Consider the following 23716-nt stretch of genomic DNA (forward strand, 5'->3'; position numbering starts at 1 on the left):
TACCAACCACATTACCTCAGATCGTTTTTTGCCGCGGCTAAAGACAGTTGCTTCAAAGTGAAGAGCTCCTGGCCTGGTGAAATTGTTCCTTTTTATAGGCTTTTTCTTGTAAAAATTGTGTGTGTGTGTTTAAAAAGAAACCCCTTTTTAAAAAAAAAAACTAAACTAACTAATCTTTCCTTAGTGTAACCTTATCTCTCCCCCTCCCCCCTAGTGTTTGTGTGTGTGAGAGATTTTTATGGCTGAAGCTAAGGCCATATTTTCAAAATGTACTGAGTGTGGCCACAAGCTTTCTCCAGCTGATGGCCACACTCAGTGCGTTTTGTGCCTGGGGGCAGCTCATCTGTCGGAGGCCTGCCAGATATGTGCGGCCTTCAACCCTCGGGCACTCAGGGACAGGAAGAACAAGCTGATCCTGGCGGGAAAACTCCCCCAGGAATCGGCTTCTTCTTCCTCTCACAGCCGGGTTCAAGCTACTCCTGTAGCTTCTGCGCCGGCTACTCCCTTAGCTGTACCCGGGACTCAACCTTCCATATCGGGTACCAGCTCGGTGGAGTCTAGTGCTTCTTCCCACAGGGATAAGAAGAAGCACAAAGACAGAGAGGGTCACAGTTCTAAAAGGCAGGCCGAGTCTCATCCCTCGGCTCCGCCTGAAAAAATTCTGAAGTCCCCAGTGAGGGTCTCTGGATCCTCATCCTTTTGGCTCCATTCACCTTCCTTTTCTCCGGAGCCGGAGGACGAGGATAGGTCTTCCTCGAGGTCTTCAAGGCGGCCCTCCCGGCCTGCCTCGACTGCCTCTTCGTGGTCTACGAGAAGCATCTCCGAAGCAGACATGGATCGGATGATGCGAAGATTTTTACAGACCCAGATGCAGATGGGGATGCTCTTGCCTCCCCCCCCCTTTGGGAGGGAGTGCAGCCCCCATTTTTGCCCCGATCGCTCCTTCTCCGACCCGTTTTCGGGTCTCAGAGTTATCGGATCCAGGCCCTTTCGGATCCGGGGATACGTCGGCGCCAATAGCGATTGTGTCTTCGACACCGACTATACCTTCGAGCTTGTCGGATCCGAGCTCTAGGGGGCAAGGGTTGAGCATCGGATCCGAGGGGGTGGTTGTGTCTTCGGCGCCGATTGGATCGGAGCACACCACTACCTCGGGCCCAATTGCTTCGGCTCCGACCCCGATCCTATTCTCGGAGCCGAGGAGGTTACTTTCTCAGGCTGGAGACAGTGAATCTCCCTCGGCTTTTGAGGTAGTGGAGAGGGTACTGTCGAGGTCATCCAGGTCCCCGACCGGGCCTTCAGATCCACCCGTACCCCCACTGTATCAGGGTCTGTCTTCGATCATCCGTCCATCTGGACAGCCTGCCCAAAGCCTCCAGTTCCTATGGAGGAACATCACCTCGCAGACGAGCCCTCTTTGGACAGTCCCGCCGAAGAGGCGCCTCGGAAGCATAAGTGCAAAAGGAGGCACCTGGACGCCCCCGAGTCCATTACCACGGATACGGAATTTGGATGATACGAGGGCTCCCCAAGGTCACCCCCTGAAGATGTCTCCTTCGGAGACATCATGGAAATGTTGCGTATAAAAGGGGGTTGGTCTGCCCAAAAGCCCTCCCTGGACGAATCTGTTTTTCTGGAGGCCTTTGAGGCAGGCCCATCTACCTCCTGGGTGTCCCCCCCAGCCGACCCCTTGGTGGATTTAATTACCACCAGGGCTTGGAAGGAGTCCGACACCGTGGAGCCTATCCCTAGACGCCCAGACAAGGTCCTCAGCCCTCCCTCTGATAGACCTTCTTGGTCCAAAGGCGCGCCGGTTGATGCTATGTTGGTGGCGGCGGCCACTAAGAAAGAACTTGCCCAAGAAAGTTCTTCAGTCCATCCGCCGGACAAGGAGTCCCGGGCATTGGACCGTATTGGGAAGCGGATGTTTGCTTCAGCGACCTTTGCCATAAGGTCGCTGAACTACATGGCACACACCATTAGGCTACAGCGTGACTTAATTAAGGAGTACGCTGCAGCCTCTCCGGAGTCCATGTTGGTCCCAGACAAAAAGGTTTTTCAGACTCAAATGGCCACTCTAAAGTCCATATCAAATACATCTATGCGGCTCCTTTCCCATGCCACGGAAGGAGCCGCTAGAGCTAGCGGAGCTGGAGTGGTCTTGCGACGTCACTCCTGGTTCCGCCTTTGTGATTTCACGGATCCCTTTAAGGCGTCCTTCGCGAACGCCCCTTATGACGGTTCGGTCTTATTTGGCTCAACAGTTCGCAACACACTAGTCCAAAGCGAAAAGGATGGGAAGACGCTGTCGGCCGTCAGAGTCCGCTTCTCTAGTCCCCAAAGATCCTTCTCCAGTAATCAGAGGGGGCAAAAGAAGCTGTAGTTCCGTAAATCTCAGCAATCCCGTCCTGCTGTGGACAACTCATCCTCTAGAGGCAGAGGAGGACAAGGTGGATGCCGGCCCAGAGGCAGAGGAGGACCACGTAACTTCGGGTCTAGAGAACCTTTCTCTGACAGACCCGCGCAACAGCCCTGAGGACTTGCCCGACTGTCCCTCTCTGGAGGCAGTCGGGGGGCGATTATCGGAGCACCTGTCAAACTGGGAGTCCATTACAAAAGATCGATGGGTGCTCCGGATTATATCCAGAGGTTACACTATACCTTTCACACCCCCCCCCAAACGTCTCCCCGATGTTCCACCCCATCAGAGGGAGTCCGCAGCTCTAGAAATTTCAGAGTTGCTAAGAAAAAGAGCCATCCAGCCCATCCCCCCAGATCAGTCCGGATTGGGTTATTACTCCAGGTTCTTGGTGCCAAAGAAAACGGGGGACCTCAGACCCATCCTAGACCTCTCTTCTCTGAACCTGTTCATACCCAAGGAAAAGTTCCGGATGGTCACCCTCCAATCTATTCTCCCCCTTCTGCGGGAGAACGACTGGATGTGCTCGTTAGACCTCAGAGATGCGTACTACCATATACTAATGGACAGACGATCCAGGAGGTTCCTCCGCTTCCGGCTAGGAGCCAGTCATTATCAGTTCAGGGTTCTTCCATTTGGCCTAACCTCAGCCCCCAGAGTGTTTACCAAAGTCATGGCAGTGGTTGCAGCCCACCTGAGACTCCAGGGCATTCAGGTGTTCCCTTACCTAGACGACTGGCTCCTCACCGCCCCCAACAGGCATCTACTGGTTGTGGCGAGAGATTACGCCCTCTCTCTGGCCCGTTCTTTGGGCATTTCAGTGAATCTAAAGAAATCCTGCCTGTGCCCCACTCAAGCCCTAGATTTCATAGCGGCCAGGCTGGATACTCGGATCTCCAAAGTGTTTCTTACACCTGTCAGGCTGAACAGTTTGTCTCTCCAAATCTCAGACATTCTTCGGAGCCCCGCTCCTCCAGCAGAATTAGTCCTGAGGGCGCTAGGGTCTATGTCAGCAGCGATCAGCCTTTCTCTTAATGCCCGTCTGCGAATGCGAGTGTTACAGTGGACTCTCCAGGTCCAATGGTCACTATTGGTCCATCCCTTAGACATGCCGATTCCCCTGAGCAGGGCGTGCAGACACTCCCTTCTTTGGTGGTTACAGGCTCAGGAACTCAAAGAAGGGAGACCTTTTGTGATTCCCCCAGTCAAAGCCACATTGACCACGGACGCTTCTTGCCTCGGGTGGGGTGGGCATTATGCAGTCAATTCCGTCCAAGGCACGTGGACCCCTCTAGAGACTGCTTTGCATATCAACGTCCTGGAGATGAGGGCAGTGCTTTTGGCATTGCAAGCTCTTCATCACCTTCTTCCTCTGGGGACTATTGCAATCCAGACGGACAACATGTCCGTTGTCTGGTATATAAACAAACAGGGAGGGACCAGATCTTACCCCCTGTGTCGAGAAGCCATGAGAGTGTGGGAATGGTAGATTTCCACCAACCGCTTTCTGATAGCAATGCACATTCCGGGACGGTCCAACATATTAGCGGACAAGTTAAGTCGGGTATTCCTCAACCCTTACGAGTGGTCTCTGAATCCTTCTGTCGCGAAGCAGATATTCCTCAAGTGGGGTCAACCTCGCTGCGACCTTTTCGCTTCTCCCCTAAACACAAAATGCAGCGATTACTTCGCGATACTTCCCCCCCAGAGGCGAACCCCCCCAGGGACGCTCTGGTTCATGCTTGGCCGCCCGGTCTCCTTTATGCGTATCCTCTTCTTCCTCTGATGATGAAATTCATCCAGAAAGCCTGTCGGTTGGGGAGCAGAGTAATTCTCATAGCCCCATTCTGGCCTCGACAAATTTGGTTCCCCTTTCTGCAGTCTCACAGTGTGGCTCCCCCATGGATTCTGGACCCCAGACCAGACCTAATCTCGCATCCGACGAGATGCCACACTCCAAACCTGGTCAATCTCCGGCTTACGGCTTGGTTGATCCAGTTCCATTGATGGCTAGGACTCCCGGTATCTCGTCCCCTGTTAAGGCTATTCTGGTGGCAGCTCATAAACCATCCACCAGAAAGCTCTACAACAGCAAATGGAAACGCTTTTCCATCTGGGCAAAGGAGAAGGAATTGGATCCCTTTACGGTTCCTATTCCCACTATCCTGGACTTCTTGTCCCTTCTTTTTAGGCAAGGAGCTAGTGCATCCACCGTTAAGGTCCAGCTAGCAGCCATCTCTCATTATCACGTGGGGGATGGCGTAGCTTCCTTGGCGTCAGCAAAAATATGCAAGACCTTCTTAAAAGGTGTGTTTCTCTTAAAGCCCCCTGTTAAGCCAGCAGTTCCTCCATGGGATCTTACCTTAATCTTACAGGCATTAACAAGACCACCTTTCGAGACGGCGGCTTCAGTGCCACTGAAATTCTTATCTTGGAAAACGGCCTTTTTGGTCGCGGTTACTTCAGCCAAACGAGTCTCAGAATTACAAGCTCTGTGCATTAAGCATCCATACCTTATTTTTCACAAGGATAGAGTGGCCCTCAGGACTAATCCTTTCTTTCTGCCTAAGGTAGCCACAGACTCTAACATTAATCAGTCTATTAATCTTCCTGTTTTCTTTCCGAATTTCCAAAACAAGGGTGAATACACATTGCACAAATTGGATGTACACAGACAACTACGTTTTTACTTTCATAGGACTAAAGATTTTCGCAAGTTAGACCAGTTGTTTGTTTCTTATGCCAAGTCAGCCATGGGCAAACCAATTTCTAAGGTGACAGTGGCAAATTGGATCTCTGTGTATTAGACAGGGATACACTTCATCTGGGAAGCCAGCTCCGGTTGGTGTGCGTGCGCATTCTACTAGGACTGTGGCTACTTCAACGGCTTTTTGGTCTAGAGTTCCGGTAGACGATATTTGTTCAGCAGCTACCTGGTCCTCTTCCCACACGTTCATTTCTCATTATAAACTGGACATGATTTCCAGAAGTAGGGCTTCCTTTGGCTCCGCTGTGCTTCGGAATATCCTTCCGTAGGGACCACCCAGGGTCTTGGGTAAGCTGGGGACTCTGTCCCACAGGTTGCAGATCAAATGAAGTAACTACTTCAGATAAGGCAGTTATGTACTCACCATAACGTTCCATCTGAGTAGATACTTCATTTGTCTGCAACCGACCCCCCCCCCTGCCATCCCCCGAACCTTGGTAAGGTATTACTTTGGAGATTTGTTTCTCCGTCTTTAGCCTATAGGGCAAAATAACCGATCTGAGGTAATGTGGTTGGTAGCAAGGGATTATGGGTAGGAGGGAGGGGCTAGGAGCTCGGATCTTGGAGCTTCGAATGCTGCCGGTTCAGATCCGAGGTCTGATCCGACTACCCACAGGTTGCAGACAAAGTATCTACTCAGATGGAACATTATGGTGAGTACATAACTTCTTTTTTTATGTTCACATCTGGAATCAACATCACACACTCTAATCTCTGTTTTTGTCTTATGGAATTAGTTAGCTAATGCTTCTGGAGGAAGCAGTAATTGTGATATTGCATCACCACGTTTAGTGCCCTTATTAATTTTTAAAACTTGAGAAATAGAAGATTACAATTTGATATAAGTTGTAGAAGTATAGCATAGCTTTTAATTATGACCAGAAATGTTAAGGGAAGACAAAAATGAAAAGACCAGTTTAAAGAGTCCAGTGCCTTTTTATTGTGTAGACTAATGAAAATGTATTCCTTTTAGTTTGCATGGTTAGTTTAAAATTAAAACTGAAAAACAAAGTAGAGTACCAAACTGCCAGAGCTACAGATGTCGAAACAGTATTTTAATGTTGAAATCCACAAGTAAACACAGAAATCAACCCCAAGCACATAAATGCTTTATTACAAAAATTGCGTTTTCGTCTTATGCAAACTGACTTCTTCAGATCTAAAATTAAAACTGACTTATGATATCCTGTGTTTATCTATTAATAATGAACCCTGTTCACACTTAATCAGATCAGAGATAATAGTTTCCATTCTGTTACTAATGAAGGACATAATATTTTAATGGCCTACAGTAAGTAAAAATGGTGGTGTATACATAGTTTAGGATTTCTGACTTGTTTATGAATTGGAACACTTACAGCACATCTCTTTGAGGGAGGAATAATATGTATGATATTAAATGAAGTACAGTCTGAAAGAAAATTGTAAACATTTCTGGAAAGATTACATTGATACATGGAATCTTATGTTTTATTTTCTTAATTTGATTGTTAGCATCACTAAATGTCATGTTTTTTCGCTAAATAATGCACAGGAACAGGTTTGTTTCACTACTAGATCTGTGCTTCAGGTTTTCAGCCTCTAGGTCATATAGGTATTTTGATGATACAGCCACATTTTTTTTTGCATCTCCACAGGGTATAGCCCAGTGGCTCCTCTGTCTGCATCTATTCTGCCCGTTCATTTTGCAGTTGCTGGAGACTGGGATTCCCAGGCAAGCCTTTCATTCCATTCTTTCCTGGCTGAGAATCCTCCATTAGCTCATGTGATCACTGTGCGAGTCTGGTGGTAGAGAGCAGGCCAGGTTTGCTGGTTATGCAGGGAGTCCTACCCACTCCTGTGTGGCAGCTCTTCTGAGCTCCAGTATAGCTGTCCTGTAAGGGAAAGCATGCCTTATGCTGGATTTCCCTCTGCTAACAGTACAGTTCTATACAGTGGTGCAGGATTGATGGAACTGAGCACCAGTAGGTAGATAAATGGTGCTCCCACTAGGGGTTATCGGCGTGGTGAGCCAGAGCAGCTTCTTTCCCCCTTAGGATGGGTGAGCTCACAGTGGCTACGCACTTCCATCCTCCCCTGCCCATTCGTAAAGGTGCCTGAGCTGCTGTCCAAAGTCAAGTTGCTTGTGATGTAGTCCAGAGTTTGTCGTTAGTCTTCAGAGTGATTCAGTGAAGAGTGTGCATGCATGTGACTCAGAAGTCTTGTGGGAAATTTGGAGATTGGATCATCAAGAAGAGATTGGCTTGCAGGGTTGTTGGGTCTGTGAAATGTTATTGGCCTTCCATGGGTAAATAGAAATAGTTGTTACTGACCATTGTTCTTGTATGCTTTCATGGGATCCACATTTATTTTTACTATGCCCTCAAGCCCTTGCAAATTGGGCATAACATGAATTAAGGCTCATGTGCTAATTTTTCTGGCTTATAAGACTGATCTTAGCAAGAAGTAGCATTGTTGGGTACCTGTTGTTGAGGCTGTATATTTCCTTTTGTAGAAATGTATTAGAGGGAGGTCTTTATGAAAAGGTTCAACGTATGGGTTCTGTAAATTGTGGTCACGGGTCACCTGTTGATAATATATGTACCAAACAAAGTTTCTGATCATAGTGGTGGTGGGGGAATCATGATTTGGTAGTAGGGTGTATGGCTTCCCCACCCCACTAGGCAGTTTATTAAGTGGCATAGACTGGGAATTGATTGGACTTGCTTTTGCACATTGCATGTATTTTATCTTGTGTTAGACTGTTTTCTGAAGTACTCTAGTACACACCTATGAATCTATGAACTGACGACCATTGAGGCCTTTTTAAGCCTGGTCTTTCATCCCAAATATCTGACAAGTTCTGGTACATTTGGTAAGTGTAAGCAGGTGCTTGGAAGATTAAATATTTACAAGCAAGGGCCTGAAAGATGAACCATTTACAGCTTGCCTGTGTCCATTAGAGACATAGTTGCCAAACCACAGTTGAATTTCCCGTTCTCCATCCAGTTTTCCAAGTTGCACTTTAATTGGGTTTGGGTGGTGCTGTGTTTCACATGGATGGGCAGCCTGTTCCAGAGAAGAGGTAGTCTGTCCAGCTTTCCATATTTATATCACAGGCAAGATTTAAGTCTTTAGAAATAGGTAATTTTGGTGCCTTGTGTTTTGCGGATATGCAAGAGGTCCATCAGAGTGGGGTTTGACTAAGCCTTCTATGCCAGATATAGATCTCCTTTCAGTAGTCTGTAGAAGATGAAATACAGGGATAGGGCTTTGAGAATGTCTGCAAATGACATTTTATTGACACCCTGTATTCTTTTACTGAGGAACCCCTGTGGCTGTTCCGTTTGTTGCCTGGTTAGGTACATACCAAGGAGGCATTGTACTCCATGATAATTTTGATAAATGCCGAATACAGTGGAACAGTAATGTCCTTGGACCTAGATGCCATACTTTCTTTATAAGTTCTGCAACATAAAATGATTCCCTCACTATTGTCGACACATGATGGTCAAAGACTTGATTACCGTCTGTGTCCCCCCAAGTCTCTGACTACTGGGTTGACACTTAAAAGGTGTGTTGTCAGTGTGAGAGTTACCAGGTGTGGATGACTTCCCAAAGGAATGCATTTCTTGGCATTTAGTTTTAGTCTGTGGCTCTGAAACTAGTTATGTATGTGGCAACCCTTCTTGGAGAACATTAATGTCAGTGGGGGATTCTGTGGCTGCTCCTAATTTGTAATATGCAAATTTGGTCAGCCAGAGGCCCTTGACATTGGCCCAGACTTCTGAGAAGTAGAAGCTAAAAAGGAGTGGTCCCATGACCAATAACTGAGGAACACCACTGGTGACTGGCCTCTTTGTAAAGGTAGACTTCCAGTTCTTATCTCCTGAGTCACATCTGTGAGCCATCTGGCTATCCTATACCTAATCTGTTGAATTTCTCAACAGTGATTGGGGAGGGGTGTTTTGTCAAATGCCTTGGCTAGGTCAAGGTAGGCAGTATGAATCATTTTGCCACTGTCCATTACTTTGGTGACCTCAAAGAAGTCCACCAGGTTGGGTAGGCATGGGCTGCCCTTGCCAAAACCAAATTGGTTGGGCCAAGTGTCTGGAGGCTTCCTATGCCATTATCAGTCATGTCCATGATGCTTCTTTTCATGGCTTCTCATACCATAGGTACAATGGATAATCATGATATGGAGGGTTTGCATATCATATTGTCATGTATTAGGATCATGAACTTTGTTTAACAAACTGTAGTGTTTTCTCTATCTTGGATGTCTGATGGCTGATTGTGTTATATACAATGTAAAAATAATACATGGATTGGTTTTTGGGGTACCACACATTCTATGTATTTTTTCATGTATTTCCCTCTAAACATATATTCAGTTCTGGAAAATATGTTTATTGTCATTTTTTGTATTGGTTGGTTTTGAGCAATTCAAGGGTTTTTGAAGGTTACTTTGTTACTCTATGCTTTAGCAATGTTTATTATTAGTTAGGATTTAGCCATTTTAAACAAAAAAAATTTCTGGGCTATGGCTACATCTTATTACATCATTAATATTTATGACTGCTGTTGGCTTATTGGCTGACTATTTCTATTTAATGTTTGATGGATGGGACTCTGTTGTTTTGTCCTACACTGAAGAAGGCAACATTTGCCGAAACCGGTCTGTATTCAATAAAGGATTACTATTTACCTCCATGTTTGCTTTTGCTGGTCTACTTGGTTGTTTTGTGCCCTTGACATTGGCCCAGACTTCTGAGAAGTAGAAGCTAAAAAGGAGTGGTCCCATGACCAATAACTGAGGAACACCACTGGTGACTGGCCTCTTTGTAAAGGTAGACTTCCAGTTCTTATCTCCTGAGTCACATCTGTGAGCCATCTGGCTATCCTATACCTAATCTGTTGAATTTCTCAACAGTGATTGGGGAGGGGTGTTTTGTCAAATGCCTTGCCTAGGTCAAGGTAGGCAGTATGAATCATTTTGCCACTGTCCATTACTTTGGTGACCTCAAAGACATCCACCAGGTTGGGTAGGCATGGGCTGCCCTTGCCAAAACCAAATTGGTTGGGCCAAGTGTCTGGAGGCTTCCTATGCCATTATCAGTCATGTCCATGATGCTTCTTTTCATGGCTTCTCATATCAAACTAGTGAGACTTATGGGTGTGTAGTTTCCAGGGTCTGTAGTTGGCCTGCCTTTTCGCAGAGGAATGAATGTTGCTGCTCTCCATTTGTGAGGTACAAAGGTGTTTGGAGGCTATGGTTAAATGTTTTTTCCAGAGGGGCTGATAGGTGATGTTTCATGCTATTTAGAAGGCAGCCTGAGATAGGATATTGTTGGGGCCCATTGATGCAGTTCTCTTGGTTTTAGAGAGTGCATTGAGGACCTGTTCCCTAGGGATAGTAAGGGGGGAGTATATTTGATGGTATTTCCTGTGGAGTGGCGGGTGGTGAAAAGTTTGAGGTGAATTTGTCTGGCAGTAGGTTTGCATTATTCCTTCTGGCTCGGTATTGGTGGCTCCATTAACAACAAGTTCTGTACACAATGCCTTTGAAGTTATGGACATTGCTAAAAAATGCCTTTTGGTTGTCCTTGGCCTGGTCAGCCAAATTTACCTCAGATTTGGCTTTGGTATGCTTTTTCTGAGTTGTTTTTGTTTAGTTTGATTAGAGTGCTATAATAATGCTGAGTGCTACATCTCCAAATTTATGCCATGATTATCTTCCTTCTGTTATACATACGGTTGATGTTGTGATTCCACCAGAGTGGCTTTTATTTCATGTTACTTGTGTACTTTATTCTTCATGGGTATAGCTGCCTCTGTGCAGCTATCAACATGCTTGTATATGGTGTCTGTGAACAATTCTGAGCAGGTCAGCAATGTTCTAAGCATTTAGGGTTGCTTTTGCCAGGTTATCATTTAATAGTAGGAAGTTAGCCTTAGAACAGTTCCTTAACATTCTGGGCTTCCAGGTATTATTTTTCCTTCAAAGAAGATCATTATGTGGTCTGACCTTACTAGTGAGGACATTACACTGTGTGAAGTGCGCGCTGATATTTTCTGAGAAGTATGCTATATCCAGTATGTTTGCGCCTCTGGTCAGTCTGTTAACAGTCTGGTCCAGGGAGTTTGTGTTTACAAAATCCAGGAGTCTGTATGCCTGCACGATAGTTGTATATGATTCTCAGTTAATAATGGGGTAATTAAAGTTGCCCTTGAATATGATATTGGGTTGGATGGTGAGTGTTTCCAATGTAATAGAGCCTGGAACAAGGGACGTAAGATAGGGCTTCAGGTAGTTAATGTACTAATGTTCGTGTTTCACTGCTGCAGTCATTAAACTTGGGTTATCCTGCCGTCAGGCGGTCCCGCAATCGGCCAGAGTTCCAAAGTCTTGGTCTGGCGTCTGTTGTTGTCGCTTCTTCCCTGATGTCAGTGCTCCAGGGGGTATATAAGATGCAGCCGATGCCATTTTCTCCAGTCTTTCTTGCCGTGCGGTGCCCGAAGCAAAAGCAGTTGGCAAGTGTCGGTCGGCCGTCTCCTGAGATTTTCAATTCAAATTTCAGAACCGAAGTCTTCAATAAAGCTAAGTATCCCATTGGGGAAACATTTTCTTGCCTCAGACCGATGTCAGTAAAAGTTAATAATTGTATTTCTTGTGGGAAGCAAATACCTCATAAGGATTTTCATTCTTACTGTATTCCATGCCTAGGCCCAGACCACGACATCACTAGTTGTCGGTTTTGTGCTAGATTTAACAAGCACACTATTAAACGTCGGTTTGACTTTGCTCGCCATTACTTTGGCCGAAGGTTCAATTATACCATGCCGTTGGAACAAAAAACGCAAAGACAAGGATAAGGACAGGCATCCATACCCCAAAACTGACTATGAAGCCTCTTCTAGGCCAGTCGCCGGTTCTCAGTGAGGCGCTTTCACAGCCCCTGACACCCGCTACCTCAGAGCCACAGGCCGCCTCTGACTCCCACGTGGAGATGTCTAGGCCTCTGGAAACTCAGGGTATTGGGCCTACGGAAACTAACCCTTCAGATGGGTTCAGAGCCGCTGAGCAGGAATCTGTTTCTGAGGGTGTTTTCAGACCTTCACAACTTACCATTAAATCTACAGCCAAGTCTAAAACTCCATTAAAACAAAGAATCAAGTACAGCATTCACCTGGACAGGCCTCCATGCCTAATAAACAGATGCTTAAAATGGCCAAAGACTTAATTACTCTGATCAGGGGTTCCCACCCCCCTCCAGATAAAAGGCCTAGGCAGGATACAGACTATGATTCCTCTGAACAGGTTTCTATTTCTTCTGATTCCTCTTCAGACCAGGGATACTCTGTACCCCCTTATGAGGACTCTGATGCTGAAGAATCAATTCCTTCAGCCTCTCCTCCTGAGGATTACTCTTTTGGGGAAACTTTACATACCATGAGGGAGCATTTCCATTGGAAGGACCAGGATTACTCGGAATCCAAGAAAAGGCTCAGAGACTTTCTTTTATTGCCTCAGCACGGGCCCCTTGCTATTCCGCCAGTGTTAGATATTGTGGATGATGTGTTCTCTGAATCCAGTTTAAATCCTGATTCTTTGCCTCCTGCTCCAGTCAAGCCAGACAGGTACTACAGAGTCCCTGACTCTCACAAATTTCTTTATAAAAACCCTGTTGCTGACCCAGAAACTATTTCCCAGGGTCCCAAAGGGGTAAAGGCTTCCACAGCTAAAAATCCAGTTCCCTCTGACAGGGATTCTAGAGCATTAGACAAATGGGGGAAGAAAGTTTACACTTCTGCAACTTTAGCAGTGAGGGCTTTAAATTGCCAGTTTCACGTGCTTAAATACCAACAATATTTAATGTATCTGTTAAAACAGAAAATGCTTACAAGTTCAGAACATCCTGACTATAAGGAAATGCAGGATTTATTACATGAGGCTGAACAAGTGGGAAAACATACTCTGCAATGTGGTTTTGATTCATTAGAGGCTTGTAGAGCAGCAGTTACAGGATCTGTGATATGAAGGCATGCTTGGTTAAAAGAACAAGGTTTACCTGATCATGTTAAGGTAAAATTATTGGATGCTCCTTTACAGCAGGATATTTTATTTGGTGTCAAGGCAGAAGAGGTATTAAAGAAAATGGAGGATAAGGCAAAATCTATGCAAACAGTGAAGGATTTCTTACAGGTACAGCCACCTTGATGTAGCAGAAATTGGCCCTCCAAAAATTGGTCCTTTCCAGTGTCAGACAGACCACAAAGAGGCAGATACAGACGCCCAAGAGGCAGATCTCCGCCCCAACGCTCTTACAGACCACGACAGTGGGGTGCTTCAACCTCAACCCCAAAAGGAGGGGAAGACAAGTTACAACCTTATAGGAAACGGTCCCAATGACTTCCCCCTTCAAATGCCAAGCACTTACCTTTTGGAAGCTCCCTTAGGGGGAAAACTAGCACTTTTTTCACAAAATTGGCATACAATCACCCAAGACAAGGGTTCTGAATATTGTGTCTCAAGGTTACAGGTTCCACTTTCACACTCCTACCAAGGCTAAAAGGAATGCCAGACCTGCCACCAAATCAATGGGCAGAGGCACAAAAACAAATTACAGCCCTCATGGACATGAGAGCTATTCAAAAAGTGCCACAACAGGAACAAGGACAAGGATGTTACTCAAGACTTTTCCTGGTCCCCAGAAAGGACAAAGCCTGGAGACCCATACTGGACCTTTCTACTCTAAATACTTACCTGGATGTTCCGAAATTCAAAATGTTGACTCTTCAGCAGCTTCTTCCCATGCTGGGCAAGAAGGCTTGGATTGTTACTTGCCTGCATGTCCCTATCGGACCAAATTGCAGAAGATACCTCAGATTCATAGCTGGTTCAATGCACTACCAATTCTCTGCACTGCCCTTTGGCTTATCTACTGTGCCCTGGGTCTTCACAAAATGCCTGGCACCAGTAATTGCATTTTGCAGACAAAAAGGAATTCAAATATATCCATACTTGGATGACTGTCTTATTCAAGCAGAGAGCAAGGACATTCTACTACAGCATCTGGCGTTTGTCAAAAGATTGCTAATTTGCCTAGAGAACACAGTAAACGAAAAGAAGTCAAATCTAGTGCCCTCACAAGAGATAATATTCCTGGGTGCCAGCTTAAATACAGTGGCCCAGATGGCTTATCTTACGCCAGACAAGCAAAGACAACTGACTCAGTACTTTCAATTGATGGCAACAAAAACCCAACTCCCTGCCAGAAAAATTCTGCAGGCCTTGGGGTTCATGGCATCCTGCATACTACTAATACCATATGCCAGACTGCATATGAGGAAATTACAGTGGTACCTAAAAAGTGTTTGGACTCAACACTGTCACAGTTTGGAAGCAGTAATACCACTTATTCCGTGCTTACAACAGGAGTTTCGATGGTGGGCACAGGCATGTCACCTCAACAAGGGACAGCCTTTCACTCTACCCACAGCCAGGCAGACACTAACAGATGCTTCGGATTACGCCTGGGGAGCACACATGGCAGGAAAATGTATTCAGGGCAAGTGGGCCGCAGACCAAATGCATCTTCACATCAATCAAAAAGAGATGCTAGCTGTACAAAATACCCTAACAGCTTTCAAGGACCTTCTGCATCCAGGACAACTACTACTAAAGACAGACAACACCACAGTTATGTGGTACATAAACAAGCAAGGGGGCACTCTTTCTTATCCCCTCTGCAGGCAAGCCATGACCTTGTGGAACACAGCTCTAACCTGTCAAGTTCATCTGCAAGCACAATTCCTGCCAGGAAAGAAAAATACTCTGGCAGATGACTTAAGCAGAAACATCATGGATCCTCACGAGTGAAAATTAAATCCACAAGTATTCAGCGTGATAACACAAAAATGGGGGAGCCCAGACATGGATCTTTTTGCCTCCCCAATGAATTGCCAACTATAGAATTTCTGCACAAGGACTTACCACACACAAGCATGGAAAGTGGATGCTCTCTCGGTCAGCTGGAAAAGCCTAAAAGTTTATGCCTTCCCACCACTGCCTCTCCTTTCAAAGGTATTCCTAAAAGCCAGACAAGAAAAGCCAAAAATGATCCTGATTGCCCCAGACTGGCCACGCCAGCACTGGTACCCAATGTTAAAGAATTTAGCTCAAGGCCCACCATGGATTTTACCTCAAATTCCGAATCTTCTGACTCAACAAAACAGCCAGATCCTGCACAGCCAGCTCAAAACCTTAAACCTGGCTGCATGGCAGATTCCTTAGTCAAGCAGACAACACCTCTCTCTAAAGCTGTTATGGATGTCATTTTGGAGGCCAGGAGGCCTAGCACCATGAAATCCTATTCAGAAAAGTGGAAGAGATTCTGTTCCTGGAACCAGGCTCAAAGCTTTGACCCTCTTGTCCCAAGTATTCCTCAGATATTACAATACTTAACTGAGATGCTGGGCTAAGGCCTATCCTTTTCATCCATTAAGATCCACACCTCTGCCATCTCAGCTCATTACAACACAGATCCTCCTATTTTCTCTCATCCATTGCTAAAACAGTACTTCAGAGGGGCTAAAAACATAAGACCGCCCCGGAGAGCACCAACACCAACTTGGGACCTCAATTTTGTCTTAGAAAAACTAACTTTACCTCCTTTTGAGCTAGCCAATTCAGCAGAATTTAAAATATTTGTCATGGAAAACTGCTCTGCTTCTGGCAATAACCTCAGCATGAAGAGTCTGAGTTACAGGCACTAATGGCAGTGGAGCCCTTCATCATTTTTCACCAAGACAGGGTTTCTTTAAGAACAAACCCTTAATTTATGCCAAAGGTGGTCTCCACTTGCCAACTTTTTATCCAAATCCCCAGAATAAAGGGGGAGAGACTTCTGCATTCATTGGACATACGCAGACAGCTACGTTTCTACTTGGAGAAAACAAAAGCTTTCAGGAAAACTGAGCAATTGTTTGTAGCATATGCTGCAGGATCACAGGGAAAGGCTATTTCAAAGTAGACAATTTCAAAGTGGATAGGACACTGTATCCGTTTCTGCTACACACAGCATGGGAAAACTGTACCTCGCAACATTAGGCCACATCCTACCTTAGAGGAGTACCTACCAAAGATATCCTGGAAGCTGCAACTTGGAGTTCAGTGCGCACCTTTACCAAACATCATCACTTGCCTCTTTATTCTAAATCCAGAGCTGGCTTTGCCACTGCAGTGCTGCAGGGCCTCATAGCCACCCCAAATCCTCTATAGAACCAGCCACCCTACCTCAGCTTTGGGATTCAACTGTAATGACTGCAGCAATGAAACACTATGAACATAGTACAGTTTTGTACCTACCATAAATGTAGATGTTAGAGTGTATTCACTGCTGCAGTCCAGGTTACCCTCCCTCCATCCCCTCTTTCTTAGCTGGAACTTACCTATACCTTTCTACTCTATACTACCTATGTGGTGTATTTGCTGGTAACTGAAGGTTTTGGTTTTACTTTTTATGTATGTTTTATTAGCAATATGTATTGCCTACCTATTTGGGGGCAGCTGACATCTGGGGCAAGAAAAACTGAAGAAAATGGCGTTGGCTGCATCTTATATACCCCTGGCGCACTGACGTCAGGGAAGAAGCGACAGCAACCGACGCCAGACCAAGACTTTGGAACTCTGGCTGACTGCTGGACCACCTGAGGGCAGGAATAACCCAAGTGTAATGACTGCAGCAGTGAATACACTCAAACGTCTACATTTATGGTAGGTACAAAACTGTACTTTTTCTCCTGTTACTTAGGTAGTTGTGCATGTGAAATATTTTGGGACTGAAGTGATAATGATAATTCTATGCGCTTATTTTACACATTTTGTAATATGCATATAATTTCACTTGTATGTAATTTTCTGATTATATCAGTTCTTTCATTTTGAATTAAGGTAGTTGAAAGTTAAAGTCCTTCTCCTGTCAATTGATGATTTGTACTTGTGCAAGTATTATTTGGATGAAGCCCTTACATACGCCCCTTGCTCTGGTCTTTATTCTACTGATATTTTAATTTAGTTGAATTAGTTGCCTGTACATGCATCATAGGGAGTGATTGTGACAAAGACACCATTACCAATAAGTTTCGTCTAATGTGAAAGTGATGATACTATTTGCAACTTCTGTGTCAGAAATTTTTGGTAAAACATGCACATTTAAACCAGCAGATAAGAATGATTACTGCATTTTACCATTTGCATTATCTCAGTGTTGAAACTCTGTGGTTTGAATTTTATTTTGTCAACTTTAGCTGGTGTTAATAGGATCCCTGTGTATGCAACATTTTGTTTTTAAAAAAGGATAAAGGAAGTTATAGTTTTTCCAGTGATAGGTAGTGGTGCATTTTAGGTGATTGCATTCTGTACAGTAAAATGTTAAAATAATTGTTTTCCTTTCTCTGTTCTTTTTGTTTTTCTCTTGCAGTTTTCTTTTTCACTTCACATCCTCTTGGCTAGTGGAATGTTTAAATGGTTGTATGTTAACTTGTGAATTATCTATTTTTTGTAGACATGACTTGCTCTTGACAGCGTTTACTACTATGTTGTGTGAATGGTAACAAGTCAGTTAATTACAGCATAAGTTCTGATTCGGCACAAAATCAAACCAGTACGTCTGTTTGTTGCTTTGTTAATGACTAACCTGATCAATAAAAGATAGGTAAGTAGGTAGGCAAACAGATAATAAAATTTCTGTTAAGTACTGCATTTGCAAGTTTAGAGAGCACAGAACACATTTTCAGAATTAGAACCAGTGTTACTGTCTGCTGTTACTCTCCTATTTTCTCACCAGTCTGCATAGTCATCTGTGATTACATGTAGAATTCCGGAAGTAATGGAAATAATCTGTGTTCCGGGTCAGTTTCACATGTGAGAGAAGCTGCAGTACCCTCTTCCATGTTGAGAGCAAGACTTGCCATGGAATGTGTGTGATTTCCTGTGTAACTGGTGCTTAGAGTGCTCTCTAGTCACCCTTGAGAGCCATCACTTTGAGAGTAATAGCTTTAAAGATGCTTCTCCACATTCCCAGCTCTCCAAGCTCCTGAAACGCTTCATGAAATGTGGAGTAAACACCAAAGATTGATACTGTGTCATCCTGCTGATGCAGTGGTTTACTATACTAGGAGGGTACCAGATTCATAGGTGTCTGCATTTGCCATATAGAAAAATGATGCAGCATAACTGTTGATATTGTAGCATCACATCCATTTGGCCATGAGCCATACTACCATGTCAGAAGTGAGAATTTAATTATTTTTACCTGTGCATATTAACTTTTTCAGAATGGGGATATTGTTGCTTAGAATCAGAGTTAACCTCCCTCAACACACTGACCATTTTGAACATGAGGACTGTAGCCCTCTTTGGAGTATTTTTGAAGGAATTCTCATTTCATTACTACTGTGTTTTCATTGTCTTTAAATTTGCCACATTAATCTTTTTAATGACATTTTCTTTACAATGCCGGACTGATGTCTTTCCAAAAATAGCTAGTTCTTCATGCTACCAGTTGGAAAGCCATTCTGTTGTACATGGCAATGCAAGTTGCACTGTGATAAGGATGCACTGTTTTTTTTGTTTTGTTTTTCCAGGTTCATGGTAGATCGGGATGTAGTAGGCTGCAACTGGATTGAGCTCCCAGCTAAAAAGTATAAGGTTAGAGAGGAACTTCCTGCAGGAGAGGATTCAAAGGATAACCCTCGCAAGGTAAGCTTAGATACTTCTATTGTGGACCCCTTACATCATTATTGGCACTGATATTTTATTTTATTTATTGTCATGCTGCTAATTCCATTTGCTTGCATTTGATCCATTCTGGTGAATGGAATGTCATTCCAAAACAGCAGATCTGAATTATTACAGATGTAGCATGTGGTGTATTGGTATGGCATTACATTGTGTGTAGACTGCAGTAGCACACAAATGATTCTGTGTAGCTGAGTGGACTTTGAGGTTTAAAGTATTGGCTGAATTTGGGAGTCCAGGGGTTGCATATAAACTATTTTACATATGGTTCAGATTTGAGTGCTCATGTATGTGTAGGATGGAATGGCCTTGTAACATCCTTATTGTCCATGTAGTGGTGTAAGTATGTCTTCTTGCCGCACACATTCAAATCTGTACTGCTTGTAGTACCAGAAACACACTGCAGATAGTATTTGTAGTATAGTACTGGCCAGACATGCTTATGTTTTTGTTTGTTCAAGAGAAAGCTGTTGTTGTGGGTATTACTTCCATTACTTCCTGTGCAGTACATTTATTACTCCTAGGGTATACACTAGTAAGAGTGGTTTAGGGCTAACCTACATTAACATTAAAAAAGAATGAGTGACACACACACACACACACACACACACACACACACACACACACACACACACACACACACACACACACACATGCGCGCGCACACACACACGCTTGCGCGCGCACAGACACACATGCTTGCGCGCGCGCACACATGCTTGCGCGCGCGCACACATGCTTGCGCGCGCGCACACATGCTTGCGCGCGCGCACACATGCTTGCGCGCGCACACATGCTTGCGCGCACACACACATGCTTGCGCGCGCACACACATGCTCGCAGACACTCGGACACGCACGCACACTCGCACGCACACACACACACGCACACACTCGCACGCACACACTCGCACGCACACACACACACTCGCACACACACTCGCACGCACATGGACACGCACACACACTCGCACGCACATGGACACGCACACACACTCGCACGCACATGGACACGCACACACACTCGCACGCACATGGACACGCACACACACTCGCACGCACATGGACACGCACACACACTCGCACGCACATGGACACGCACACACACTCGCACGCACATGGACACGCACACAGTTTTAAAAATAAGACTGTTTTACTTGAAACAGACTCAGTCTTTGAAATGTTTGTTGAGTGTATGACTTCTCTTATCTGATGATGTCCTTCCATATCACTGTTGCTGTATTCCTTACCAAAGAGATTCCATGTCAAGGATATCCCAACGACCAGAGAATATACCAAAGCCTTAGGATTTTACAGATGTTGTATGTCATGCATATATTTCGCGCTCAAGGCGTAGGGCATAAAAGTGATGTACGGATATACATACCTTACAACTTTTTTGCTGCCAGTCTGAATGCCATCATTGATCATTAGTCTGAACACTTCTTTTGTGCTGGCTACCAAGCTGTGTTTCAGATAAGTGCCCTTTTGAGGTTTCTTCTTATCGTTTCTTTTTCAGTGTTGTGAGTTTACATGCCATCCAGAAGGAGAAAATGTCAGTGTGGGAGGCAGTTTCCCTATAAGGATCATCACGAGCAGTGTCTCTTTTGTTTGTGTGCTTCTCACGACCATACAAAGGGCTGCGTCTGCCAAATGTTTGTCGTCCCTAAGACCCTGTGGCAGAATCCTCCCACTGCATAGGTCAGCCACCTGCCAAGAAAAGGCCAAAAGAGTCTGGTCTGATTTGGCTCCCTCCTCCCAGATGTCTCTCCCTTGAGGCTTGTGAAGGTTCAGAGGATTGCCCAGTTGTTATGTCCGATTCCTCTGCTGCAGCTCAGCTGTATTGGAGGATGGCATGGATCCGACTTCTTGCACATCCTCTGAGGCAGTCGTCCAATCCAGATGTTGAGGGGGAACCTCAGCCTGTCATTTCAGAGGGTCTGAGGGGGATTCCTACTATGTTAATTAAATTTAGGCAAGGGTCTGAACCTCCTAAGGTGTTTAGGGCAGACGCATCTCAAAAGAAAAAACGAAAATAAACTTAGTTCTCCTACTCCTAAAGATCCCCAGCATGAATGGCAGGGTTATTTAATGCTTTGATGGCATTGAAGCCTTCCCAAGAAGTTTGTGTACCTGCTCACCCTTGGTCTTCTACCCCACTCACGGCCTAGAGAGCAACACTCCTCTGATGAGGGTTTGGATTCTGGGGAAGAGTCTTTGGCATATATCTCTCCAATCCCTTCTCTCTTGGATTATGACTCTGAAGAAGAAGACTGTAATAGCCCAGGCTCTTCTTTTGAAGAACTCTTTTGGGGATACTATTTCTCATATGATGAGGTACTTTAAATGGGACTGTTGTCAGGATTCTGACATTCAGAAGATGTATTATGAGATCCTCTCGATGGAGTCCCCTAAGCTTTCTGCTGTAGCTCCTGTCCTGGCTGCACTTTGAGATCTTTTCTGTTGCTTCTGTGGCCCCAGACTCTGAACCTCCAGCCCCTAAGAAACCTGACCATGTTGTATAAGGTGCCTGATGACTGTAAGTTTCTCTACAAATGACCTTCTACTGACCCTCGCCAGTGTCGGTCTCTTCTGACAAGCCCTCTAAGCTTTTCCCTTCTAATAAACTGACTCCTTCAGACAAGGATAGTAGGGCCATGGAATGGTTGGGCAAAAAAAAAAGTATATACTGCTGCCACTTTGGCCTTTCAGGCTATTAATTACCAGACCCATATGGCCAGGTATGGTTTAGTCCTTCTTTCTCAGGCTTTCCAGGCTATTTCTGATCTTCTTGATTCCGAAGGGAAGACCTTGACCCTTTGTCTACTGGGCTCATTCTCAAGTAGCCCTCCACTCTAATATAGTTATACCTCTTCTAGAGGTGCCCTCCACTCTAATGTAGTTATACCTCTTCTAGAGCTGCTGCTTTGGTTCTGTTTTGAGACACCACTATTTGCTTTGTCTCTGTCCTTTGCTTGATGGCATAAAGACTGAAGTGTTGGATGCTCCACTCGATAATAAGATCCTATTTGGTTCTACAGCTGGTGAGTTTAAGTCTCTGCAGGATAAGGGGAAGGCCTTAGAGGAACTGAAGCATAGTTATGTTTCTCCTATTCTCCAAATTACAAAGGAATCATCCCCTTAAATCTGCTTTTGTTCGCAGACAGCCTCACACTCCCCCCCAAAGATAAAAAGGGATCTAGATGGGTTCCTCCTGCTAAACCTACTCAGACTTCCACTGCTCAGAAACCTCCTTTTCAAGACAAACTAGGTTCTGTCTGACTGGCTGTTTTCCACTGTCCTCAGTCATGTTCCTTTATCTCTGTCTTTCTTTTGTCCCTTCCCAATTGTTTAAGAATCATTCAAGACTCTTGGGTTCTGCCCGTCATCCGTCAGGGATACTTCATGGGGTGGAAGTCCCTTCCTCCCTTTCTGAGCATCCCTTAACCCTCCACAGGAGCAGCTTCATTTCTTTCCAGAACTACTACAAGGCTCCAAGGTACGTATTTATACCACCATGCTTAACAATCAACTCAGAATGTTTTGCTCCAGGAGTCCTTGCAAGGAAGCCTGGAGAATAGAAGCTTTCTCCTTCCCACGGAAGGGAATTTTTTAAAGGAAAATTTCCATACGCTTTTTCTTTTTCTCTCATCCAAAAGGTCTTCCTGAAGATTCAGAAGGGCAGTCCCAAAATTCTATTTGTGAACCCCCCCCCCCCTTTTGGCCAAGGTCACATTAGTTCTACTTTCTTTTCCATTTAGCCAAAAACAATCACTACATATTACCCAACAGGATGAGCATGGTTAAACAGTACAAGGGCTCTCTAATTCATCCAAACCTGAATACACTCAGTCTCACAGTAGACTTTTAATTCCTTTTCGGCATCTTTATCAGAGGATGTGCTTCAAGTAATAAAGGATGCTAAAAACTTCAACTAGAAAATCATGTAATTTTAAAATGGAAACTATTTTCTCTGGTGCTAGAAAAAAGGATTGGATTCCTATCAAGTAAAGATACTTCTTACCCTCCAATGACCTCTATCTTGTGAACTGTTCAATTCTAGCTTGGCATATACATTTTATAAAGGTACATTTGTCAGCCATTTCAGATTGTCTACCTATAGATTCACCTCTTTCTTCATACTGAGGTCCTGAATTATGTTCTTGAGAAATAATTTTCATGTCATCCAGAAAAGGAAATTGTGACAGATTCCACATAAAGACAGTCATACTCAATGCCTTTTTTGCCTAGGCCCTCAGCATGATCACAAATCCTGTACTGTTTGCCAATCTTTTCTCCCAAAAACCCTCAGGAGTAGTTTATCCTCCCTTGCGATCTACCTAGAAAACCAGCGTATCAAGCTTCGGCAAAGAGCATGATGGACTACCCTCTGGACCCCACGACCAAGCCTGCAAAACTGAAAGCAAAAAAACATAGGCCCAAATCCGAAACTGTGCCTGTTGAGTTGGACGTCTCTCCCATAGTGCATGAATGCTCTTGAGACATGTGCCAACTGAGATCTGGACCCACAGATCGAGCCTGCTACATAAGCCATCTTTGCTCCGGACATTTGCACGCCCAGAGAGGCTTCTCAGATGCCAGCCTCTGGGGTCTAGAGGGAACCGAGAGTTATTGTGTGGGAGGGCCCTACGGGGATTACCCAGATTGTCGTTTGGGAGGATGTTGGATATTGTAGAGTGCAAGCTTGCGTCTGGCCCTCCTACTATGCACCGCATAGATACACCTGC

At 44.9% G+C, this 23716-nt stretch overlaps 1 protein-coding gene across 1 annotated transcript in view; it reads left to right on the forward strand.

The window, feature by feature from the left end:
- Positions 1–23716, forward strand: part of POLD1 (DNA polymerase delta 1, catalytic subunit) — a gene marked incomplete in the record, with an annotated part of 1583142 nt that overhangs the window by 271067 nt on the left and 1288359 nt on the right. Inside the window, 1 exon segment of the mRNA XM_044059378.1 lies at positions 18816–18930. Within this exon segment, the coding sequence (XP_043915313.1) occupies positions 18816–18930 (115 nt within the window).

The sequence above is a fragment of the Protopterus annectens genome, chromosome 17.part0 (assembly GCF_019279795.1).
Source record: "Protopterus annectens isolate FY-2018-M chromosome 17.part0, PAN1.0, whole genome shotgun sequence".
NCBI classification, from domain to species: domain Eukaryota; kingdom Metazoa; phylum Chordata; order Ceratodontiformes; family Protopteridae; genus Protopterus; species Protopterus annectens.